The sequence below is a fragment of the Phalacrocorax carbo genome, chromosome 4 (assembly GCF_963921805.1).
Source record: "Phalacrocorax carbo chromosome 4, bPhaCar2.1, whole genome shotgun sequence".
NCBI lineage: Eukaryota > Metazoa > Chordata > Aves > Suliformes > Phalacrocoracidae > Phalacrocorax > Phalacrocorax carbo.
In genome coordinates, this window is record NC_087516.1 from 14,592,786 (window position 1) to 14,603,697 (window position 10,912).

At 43.0% G+C, this 10,912-nt stretch overlaps 1 protein-coding gene across 1 annotated transcript; it reads left to right on the forward strand.

Annotated features, from left to right (window-relative positions):
* Window positions 1-7,720: 7,720 nt before the first annotated feature.
* On the forward strand, window positions 7,721-10,455 carry CYTL1 (cytokine like 1). Its single transcript, XM_009502777.2, has 4 exons — window positions 7,721-7,973; window positions 8,080-8,124; window positions 9,483-9,611; window positions 9,778-10,455. Exons 1-4 carry the CDS (start codon window positions 7,836-7,838, stop codon window positions 9,859-9,861), a joined length of 396 nt encoding a protein of 131 aa, XP_009501072.1. The 5' UTR covers window positions 7,721-7,835; the 3' UTR covers window positions 9,862-10,455.
* Window positions 10,456-10,912: the final 457 nt, after the last annotated feature.

A 10,912-nucleotide genomic window follows, 5' to 3' on the forward strand; every position in this document is an offset into this window, starting at 1 on the left:
TTTCTGACATGCTCAGATATTTATTTTTTTTATTATAAGGAAAGCTGACAGAACAAAAGTGTAATTATTAAGTTTATTGATTTTCTTAAACAGAAGCACAGAATCACAGAATGGTAGGGGTTGGAAGGGACCTCTGGAGATCGTCTCATCCAACCCCCCTGCTTGAGCAGGCACACTCAGAGCAGGGGGCACAGGAACGCGTCCAGGCGGGGTTTGAATGTCTCCAGGGAAGGGACCCCACAGCCTCCCTGGGCAGCCTGTGCCACTGCTCTGGCACCCGCACAGGAAAGGAGTTTGTTCTCATACTGAGATGAAGTTCCTGTTTGTGCCCATTGCCCCTTGGCCTGTCATTGGGCACCACCAAAAAGAGTCTGATCCCATCCTCTTGACACCTACCCTTTAGATATTTATAGGTATTGATGAAATCCCCTCTCAGTCTTCTCTTCTCCAGGCTGAACAAACCCACGTCTCTCAGCCTTTCCTCATAAGGGAGATGCTCCACTCCCCTGATCATCTTCGTAGCTCTCTGCTGGACTTGCTCAGGAAGTTCCCTGTCTTTCTTAAACTGGGGGCCCCGAACTGGACACAGCACTCCAAATGTGGTCTCACTAGGGCAGAGTAGAGGGGGAGGATAACCTCCCTCGACCTGCTGGCCACACTCCTTTTGATGCACCCCAGGATACCGTTGCCCTTCTTGGCCACAAGGGCACAGTGCTGGCTCAGGGTCAGCTTGCTGCCCACCAGCACTCCCAGGTCCTTCTCAGCAGAGCCGCTTTCCAGTAGTTCAGCCCCCAGCCTGTACTGGTGCCTGGGGTTGTTCCTCCCCAGGGGCAGGACCTTGCACTTGCTTGTGTTTCATGAGGTTCCCCTGGGCCCAGCTCTCCAGCCTGTCCAGGTCTCGCTGGATGGCAGCACAGCCTGCTGGTGTATGAATTAAACTCCACTTATTTTCATCACTTCTGCATTTTGTCTAGTAGAGCAGACCATGAACTATTCCACCCTATTTATATATTTTTCTTCCATAGAAGAGTATTTACACCTGTACAAGGTACATATCACATTGTTTGGTTTTAGGGCTCTGGCAAAGACAGCTTTAAACCTGTGTTGTGACTCCAACAGACAGGACTCCAAAAGGTAATGCTTTCTGTGAGACACAAGAAATAATGCATCCGATTTACTCTTGCTTTGGCTTCAGGGCTTTTGTGCTACTGAGGCCAATGAACTGAATGTGGGTTTTAATCTGGAGTAAGAATGTGGATCTGCAGGAGTCTGTGACTTGTGTCAATGAATTCAGTGATGGCAGGATTTCTTCCACTATGCCTAAATATAAAATGTGAAAAGCAGTGTATAGAAAGAAAATAGAACTGTGGAGATGTGATGTATTATATGGATCTGTACTTTACCTTTTCAGCCAGCTGAGATGAGAATTTATTTTACCTCGCAGTTGTGCTAGCCTGCTGGAAGAACTGTTGTTTTTATCCAGAAATATACACAACAACATTAGCTTTGACGTTTGCAGGTTTCTAGGCAAGAATAGAAAGAAAACTGAGCCTGCTAGCATGCTAAGCAGCTACTGAAAAGCTCCTGTGCAGGCTATGGTTCAGCAGAGAAGTCTCTTTGGATTCCTGTTTGGCTTGGACCAGGCTTTTGTACAGAGCTGCACTTTCAGTCTCATCCATTTATTTTCTCTTAGTGACATAATGCTTCTGAAAGGTGCGGGAATACCAGTCCTCGAAAATTAAGTCCCTCATCTTCTTGCAGGTTAACCACGCGTAGACAATAGCTCCTTGGAGGGACAACCTCTGAGAGCAGATAGCTCAGACCTTGCATTTTTTCACCCCTTGAATTCCCCCATAGGCCTGTATCGGGGACAAATTTGGTGGATGAATACATTTATTTGTATCACCTTTGTTATATTCCTTGCTGGCTGCCCTCATTTTTCATCAGGAGTGTAATTAGGGAGGGTGGGAAGCCAACCAGCAATGATTAGAGCTGGAGCTATCTGCTACATTTGCATGTGCATGTGGAGGGAGAGGGGGAGCAAGGGCAAGGGCAAGGCAGGAAAGCATGAATAACTTGCTTTTACTGCTGAGCACTGGTCTAAACCTGAACAGGGTTCTCTCCCCAAAACCTTGTTATTGAGGCCCTGACTTCAGTGTTAATAAAGAATGGGATTACCTTAAGATAACTCACATGTGAGTGGTCTCAAAGCCCATATGGAGTGCAGACAAGGCACTTGTGTGCTACCAGGAGGAAAGCAGGCAGCTCTGCCCATGCCCACACCCAGCCAGGGAACCTGGCTGAAAGCACCCTGATATTTCACCAGAGAAGTCTGCAAGTTACTCTGAGGTAAAATTGCCTTTTCCTTAGCAAGGCAGTGAAGGCTTAAGACTCTAAATCCTGCATTACTTGAATCAATAAGCCTTGCAGTCACTGAAAAGGGTATCACTGACAGGGCTAGAACCGCATAATCTCCCGTCTCCCTGGTGTTGATGGCTGCGTTCCCACAGCATCCGTGGGAAATACCATTATCCCCATTACACAGACAGCAGCCAAGACACAGACAAGCCAGGCTACGTCTGCACCGCAGTGACAGACACTTATATGGACATCTCTGAGCTGTCCTGGGCACTGCCATCATGCTGAGCCCCATACACCCCTGGAGACACAGGAACCTGCTGCCTGATCCCCTGCCCTGCAGAGAGGGCTGGTAAGCACAGCTAGTGTCAATGATCCAGTCACCGGTCTGAGGCAGCACAAGTAAATTATTCCTGTTCTCCAATGCTGCTGGCCCATTCTGGACCACAGGACTCCCCATTTCCATATGTTATCCCACAGGGAAAGTGCCCAGTGCCAGGTTCATGCTGGCAAGACCTCCAGATGTCAGAACATCTCGTTTCTTTTTCTGACCCAGATGGCTTAGCTGCCTCTATAACCATTTATCTAAGAACAGGCTTTTGAGCAGTAACATCTGTTTCCTCAATATATATGTAAATTTTTGAAAATAACAACAGCAGTGTAGAAAAAAGAAGGCTGTACCACTGAGTAAACAAAGACTTTTTCTTAACTCTCATGGGGAAACAGCATTGCAACACCAGCCCGGTGACAGCCCTGAGGTCCTACTTACCTTGTCCATTGCCTACAGCTTGGCCAAGATGTGCAGATCACCAGCAGAGACTTATTGCTAGCCTGAAAGAGGAAAGGATACACATTGGATTACCCCAGCTTTAAATGCAGGCACACTGTGCTGCTGTACTGGCTTCCCTTCTGTACTGGGGCACCCGGCAGCTTTGTACACCAGCATCCCCAAGACCCAGGACAATGTGTGAGGCTGCACAATCCCTATCCCACTATTCAGTGCTGACATCTAACAAACAGGCTCAGCAAAGTGCATTGTTGCACAGTGAGGAAAAACACAAAAACCAGATAAGACCTTAATCAAAATGCCAGGGTTTCCAAAAAGCCTTGTGCTGAGATGGAAGCTTGCAGGGCAGTTTAGCTGTGCTCTGAAGCAAGAAGTGACACCTTTGCCACAGCAGCCAACTGAGTCACAGGGCTTTGATTTGCTTCTCTAACACACAGGGCTTTCTCTGTAAAGCACCATTTTACTTTTCTTTTCCTATTTTTCAATATACTCAGAAGCTCATTTCATGAGGTGTCTCATGGCAGCCCCAAACTATTTTAAAATAAACATTTTCATTGAACAAGTGGATTTTGGTATTAGGAAGTCAGCAACTTAAAAGAGCTTTTGTCAAAACTTGTTGGAGGCCCTGGTAGACTGTTCAAACATGGGAAGAATTTCTGCCTGTATAGTGAGCCCTTTGACTTTTAGAAAAATATTATTGTCTGAGTTTTCAGTGACTTGGAAGCAAAAGGACAACATAGCTCAATTTAAAAAAAAATATACACAGTTATGTCATGATAGGCTTGTAAGTTTCCTCTCAGCCCATGTTTCTGCTTTTGCTATGGAATATTCCTTATAAAAGAGTAAATAAATGCACTGTAAATATCACTTGGGGCTGTAGTGACATCATCAGCCTCAAGAGTAGATGCAAAACTCAGAAAGGGTGTGACCTGAACACTTGAAGTCTTCATATGCTCACTGAATTGAGGAGTACGGTAAAGATATGTGTGCGGTGGAGCTGTCCATGCCATGATGATCACTGTAAATATGGTGGTACTGATAGGCTCCCACTGTGCTCCCTTCTAATGCCAGCCTGAGCACTGTCGCACAGACTGGAAGGGCTATAAATAGCAGCTTCTCCATAGAGGCAATCCTCAGGCGAGTTCTGACTGAGGATTCAACATATTTTGATCTTTGCCCCTTCCCTTCCTGTAGCTCTGAAGACTATCTCCATGTCTATTTTGAATATTGCCTCTAAGATGCTGTTAACCTTTATTAAGAACAACTTGTGTCTCCCTGTTAAAGACCATCTCCACCCAAGGCAGGGTATGCACCAGAATTAATAAGTAGTTTTGCATAAGTGACTGGATAAAAGCAGTCACTAAAAAGAGTCTGGGTTTTCAAGAGCTTTGGTAACTAGGTATCTGGTTCAGAGTCATGTCAGGTGCCTCAGACTGAAAGGACTCCCAGTGCCTGGTGTCACTAGCAAGTTCTTCTGAAGTCACCAGTGAGCTTCTTAGAGAAAAAGAAGTTATTTCCTCACATCTGGACCATAAATTGAATGTACTCAGAGCCTAAGGATAATCTTGCTGATGAGCTACAAACAGAAAATAACTGAGAAGAGAGTATTTGTCTTTTTTGAACAGAGTTGCATATTCTGCATGCTGAGATGTGCAGAAGTGCTGATGAGCTAGTAGACATTGGAAAATATCCATCTGGGTCAGAGTCAACTATGCATGTAATCTGGCCCAGGGAGGAGAAGATTTAGGTGAGGAAATTAAACTCTGGTCCTTCTTTTCCAAAAACAAAAGCCCTTTTTTCCTAGTATTTCTGAGGGTAGCTTATTTTTTTAACTATTTGAGTAGACATCCATCACAGGTGGCTTTCCCTGAGGTACTTTATATGGGATCAAAGAGAAACCACAAGGCAGCAATACTGCAGCTGAGCAAAAACTTCAGAGCAAATTACTTCAGCAATTTTGACCCTTCACAAAGCAGAGAGTCTTTATTTTTTTTAAATGTTTTGGTGTGGTCTGGATCCAGGCTTTGCTTTGCTTTCTGGGCCAGGAAGGGCTTGGTTTCTCGGCAAGTCACTGTTTTTCCCTGTTCTGCAGAAGAAACTCAATGGGTGGATCATTTCCCATGCCTTTCGACGGCAAAGCATCTCTGCAAGTGTGTGGGCCTGAGCAAATCTCACCTTTTAGGACAAGAGTCATGGGTGTGCAGGCTGCAAGTGTGGGCAAGGCAGACTTCAAATACAAAAGCATGAATGGCAGGTGGCAGTCCTTTCCTCCCCCTTCCCTTTGTTACTAACTCAGAACATGGCCATACAACACAACAACCTGCACCTTCAGAAACTGAGAATGAAATTAATTCCAGGTCTTCCACTTTTTGGGCAAAAACCATAAGCCCTCAGCGCTATGCGAGTGCTGGGCTTTTCCTCCTCTGGATGTCTTCTTGGAGCTGAGGGTTGTGACTGCAGTAGGTGGCATTCAGCACTTAGTCCAGGCTCCCTCAGATGTGGCCACTGGCTGAGGCTTCTGTGGCATGGAACTTTTACCCCAACTTGGAAGACAGGGTATTGTGTTAGGCTATAGGAAGCTACATGCTTGCCTCTCTGGGCCTAGGCGACCAAAGTACAGCTCAGTTCATAATGTAATTCCAGATTTGTGTTGGCATCTTTAACATTATCCCACCCTAAAGAGAGAGACCTTTAAATAGCTTTCAGCTGTCTGAATATGGCCAGGACACAGGCCCTGAAGAGTTGTTTTGCTAGTTCTTCATGCCAGACAAAGAGTGGCCATGAGGCCACATTTGTCACAGTCACTTTGACATCTATCTTCTAGAGCATGATTCATAGTATTTAATTGTTGTTTGAAATGGAGTCATCACTGTAGGATTAATATAAGTAAAATACCAATAAAGATAATATTGCTTGCACTTAAAAAAAAAAAAAAAGCAAATGCTTCATTTTGAAGCCATCCTGAGCAGCAGCTGGGTTGTTGACCTCTTGTACTGGGAGAGCATTTATGCTATTCAGAAGACTCCTCTTCTGGCAGAGCAACTACTTTTTAGCAGCTTGCCAAACAAGAATGTGATAGAAGGATAATATTTCACTCCTACCCTCAGCTACTCTTTACAGTAATGAGATGGTGATTAAAAGTCTGTTTCTTTGCCATCAAGGCTCACAGTTAGTAGCATCTTCCTTGGACGTGCACTAGGTAGCTGTGTTTAGATTTATGATCCAGCTGCTTGGGAACATCTCAGAATGTTTCTTGTCTTCCTCTGGCCTCTTCGTTCACTTGTCTAGGCAACTCCTTTTCCTGAAAATAAGACCAGGCAGCCCATTTGCCAAGGCCAGTCCTAAATTCCCCACAAGCAGCACTCCCAACTTTTCTTTCCTCTCTGAGTATCTACCACTTTAACCTTCAGGAGCACATGATGTTACTAAATCAATTGTTCTTTATGAAAGCAAAGAAATGTATAAGATGACAGTAATATGCAGACTCTTTCCCTGCTTCCTCCAGGTGTTTTGGTAGGTTTAAGTGGCAGTGCTCTGCAACCCGTAGATTACTTCTTTTCCCAAAAAACTGGTTTTCAAGACTCTGATTTTCTCTCTAAAATGGCTGTTGGGAAGCCCCTTTCTTTTACAGATTTTCAGTCATTTCCCCTCCTCCCACATTCAGATGAAACTTCCTGGTCTACTGCAATGCCAGGGGATTGTAGTACTTCATCAGATACTTTACTATTTTGGTTAATACCCATCTAGAATCTGAATTTGAAAGTGCAGGCAGGGGGATAACTTGTGAAATAACCAGTTCTTCATTCAAGGGTACCTCCATTTTACAGGACAATAAACATGTAAGAACAACATATGTTCAGCCTCACACCTGCATCCCAGCATCTGGATTTCTTAGCTCCGTCTGGAATCTAATAAAAGAACAGAACCTCATAAATTCAACTCAGAAAGAAAAGTAGTTTTTCTACATTTATGACAGCCATATAGAGATGTGTTCATTCTGTTCGCAACCATGAATTTGTAAATACACAGGTCTCCCCAAGCAGCCATAACAAGCACTATTGTTTTGATTAAGAAATTGTGAGCATCTGCATAGGTTAAAAGGGAAAATGATACTAGACCTGGGAGGTTTCCTTTATAGTGGTAACCTTTCAGACCTGCTAAGGGTGATAAGCAAGTCTGATTGATACTGCCAACATACGACATCAGTCCTGGAAAGATTTCTCTCTATCTGCAGCCTATATAGTCCCACAGCTGTACATTACATTCTCAAGAAAGAGGAGTATGTACTAAAGCACATATAGGATGAAGACCTACAACACTTCGATAATGCTGTGATGTTTCTTACACATATTTCTGTTGCTTGAGATGCTCACTAGGTTGTTTTCTTTCTGGAATAAAAAGTGCCAGTAGTGTTTGTTTTTGTTACCCTCATACCCTCCTTTCCCTGCTCTGGGCAGGAAAGCTCTAGCAGCTCAGACTCATAGGTTGGCAGGAAATTTAAAACAGCAGCAAGCTGCTGCTTGGACCACCCCCAGCCTTTTTTTTTTTTTCCCCATTGATGCAGGAGACTATTTATTTGGGGGCTGGCCTGTCAAACTTACTCGTTGATACTTTCCAGTAGCTGCCTAACCACTAACGGTGATTTTTTTCCTCCCTTCCTCCTCCTTTGGACAAGCTCTCCACAAAGAAGATGCTGCTGAGCCTGATTGCTCTGCTCTCTGCTGCCCTGTTAGCCAACGCAGCCCCTCCGACTTGCTACTCGAGGGCCTTGTCTCTGAGCAAAGAAATCACGGAGTCCTTTAAGGAGTTGCAGACCTCCAAAGCTGTGGTGAGTCTACCTAAAAACTGCTCCTGCAAAGACGCTGTGGGTTGCTTGCTTTTGACACAAGTTTCTCTCTAAACAAAATTGCAACAGGTCTTTTTCTTTCCTGCAGGACTCATGTGTGGAGATGCTGCCCAGGCTGTACCTGGACATACATGTAAGTTTTCAAACTTTTTTCCTACTCCTCTGCAGTAAAAGCAGCTAATGGAAAGGGAGGATAACTCTTAAGATTGTACCCCAGAAGCGTGGTTTGAAACAAAAGCTTAATTAAGCAGAGAGATGAGTGACCAAAAAAAAAATCTCATTTTGAACCTTATTAAAATCCCTCTGGAGCTTCTGAGATTTTACTTGTTTAAAAATTCAAAAAAATAGGAAATCAATACTTTGAAGTGATTACCACTTGTACGTTATTAATTCATTGTGACAGAGCCTTTTCAGTAGTTAAATAAGTGCAACAAAACTTTGAATAATAGTTTAAAATAATTGCAGAATAAATTTCTTCACTTAATAAATCTACCTCATTTTATATCATGAGTGGCTTCTGGCACTGCAGCTTTAATAAAAAGAAGTACAGGAATGCCTTGCTGGATTTTCCTGTTTAAATAGCTATTTGTCAAACCCAGAAGGAAAAAGGATTGCTGAGGATATGGAAGTGTGATACTGAGAAAAGACAGCAGTAGTCATCTCCCATCAAAGACAAAGTAGCCTCCTGCACACAAAGTTTATGTTATCGTGTTCTGCCTTGGGATATCCAACATATTTGGCTTCTTTTCCCAGTGCTCAGTCGAGCAACTAAAAGTTAGAAAATACCAGACAAACCAAGAGATGTCTGACACATTTTGCTATAGGCAAACACCGTCAAGTCTTGCAAGTCAGAACTCTCCAGATCCCAATTCCAGAGTTGCCAGTGCCTGCCTTCAGTACAAAGACCAAACAAAGTGAGCCCAGTGCCTCAGTTTCCCTTGCTTTAAGGAAAAAGCTGGGATATTCATTTACCTGCTTCACAAGGATGTTGTCAAATTAATGTTCACTGTGCTTTATTTTGATAATGAAAAGTAAAAATTACTCTGGAAAAAAGTTTGCCTGACATTCACAGAATTGCCTATTGTATGGGAACAGAAGAATCATATCTGTGAGATCTTGATAATCTGTTCACCAGCTAAATCAGGTACTCATTTCAAAGGGAGACAATGCACCTATTCTGTAGGTAAATCCACCAACTACAGGAGCAGATGTGATTGTATTGACACCGTTGCCTCCTAAATCATGTGAGAAATAGGCTGGCAGACCAAAACTGTGTCTGTGCACCTTTCCGAGCACTTATTTGGACCAAACATCTTTGTTATGAAATATTGAAGGTGAATTTGCCTAACCAAAGGTTACATAGATTACACATACATAGAGGTAGGAATTCAAGGTTCCCATAGAAGCAGTAAGAATTTTGTAAGTGGTGGATGAGAAACATAAATCTGTGTTTGTGCAGGGTTACACATACCTCTTTTGCGTGCTTTGCAGAATTACTGTGTGTTGGCAAAACTCCGCGATTTTGTGGCCTACCCCAGATGTGAGGGAGTGTTTGAAGTGAGCGAGCTGAAGGAAAAAGCCCGGAGCCTGTACACCATCATGATTTCGTACTGCAGAAGGGTAAGTCAAGATGCACCAACAAGGACATAGTCTCTGCTTTTAGCTCGCTCTGTCACCACCCGGTCCCCTGACAAGCAAAACTGGATCAGGGACTGAGCTTCTCAACATTGTGTTAACTTGTGCCTTCCTCCTTTATAAATGTTAGCCTTCTTTTTTGTTTCTCCAGGACTTGGTGTTCCTCACTGATGACTGTAGCGCTTTGGAAAGTCCTATTCTACCTCCCACTGAGCCTTCCATCATTGACAGCTAAAATGGAGTCAACCCGAAAGTTGCACCTGGGGAATTTTCAAGAAGATGAAGCGTCAAAATATGTATACACGGTCAACTACCACGTTAACAACAAAGATCTTTTTCAAGCACACTAGCAATATTATCTCAGACCTACCCATTTTTCTCAGCCTTGGCAGGAAATTAACTGCATGCCTTGCATACTTACTGAGCTGCTAGGGAAACTACAGTTAGAGAGCATTTTTTTAATTTGGCAAGGTATGATTAATTCAGCTTAGCCAAATGTATAAGGTATGTTTTGTTTAAACATTAGATACTAGATGTTTTTTACTCTTTTTATGAATAACTACATTCATATAAAGAAAACAGATTACGATCAAATTTTATCCTTTCCTGACTTAGAAGTTCTTCTTTTAAAAGATGGGCATGGAAGGGACGATATTTGTTTTTTCTTAAAGTGTTTGATACGAGAAGTGTAATTCTGTACTGGCAGACAACTCTTTAAGTGTATAGCTCGTATATGTATACTAATAGTTCTTGATGTCAGACTTGTAAGAACAGAGGTGAAAGTAACTGTCTCTGTGGAAAACTAAATAAAAACATCCTTCTAACCCAAGATGCTTGTGCTACATCATGTCTTTCAAAAGTAGCCAAAAAGGTGTCATTCTTACAAAGTTACTTTTCACAGTCACTTGCAAGTTGTTTTTCACAGCATAAGCCATCTTTAGCTTTGTTTCCATAGCAATGCAAACTTTGCTGTGCCTGCATGATTTGACAATGTGTCGGTTTCTACTGGGAGAATTTTTCTGTGCTGCAAACAATTTGACAAAATCAGTGGAATTATTTTTAAATACTGTTTCTGTGTTATAAGAATGTAAGTTGTGAGGCAGTGGCTCAGAAAGCCTATTAAAAGTTTGGACAGATTGTTAAGACACAGCCCATGTAACGGAGCTACTGAGATTAATAAAATTTCCAGATAATAGTTCCAGAGTCATGGGTCGCTCCAGTATCTGCAGGACATGGGACCTTCACACCCAGCATCTCTTTGGTGCCAAGAATAGAAAAAATCTTCC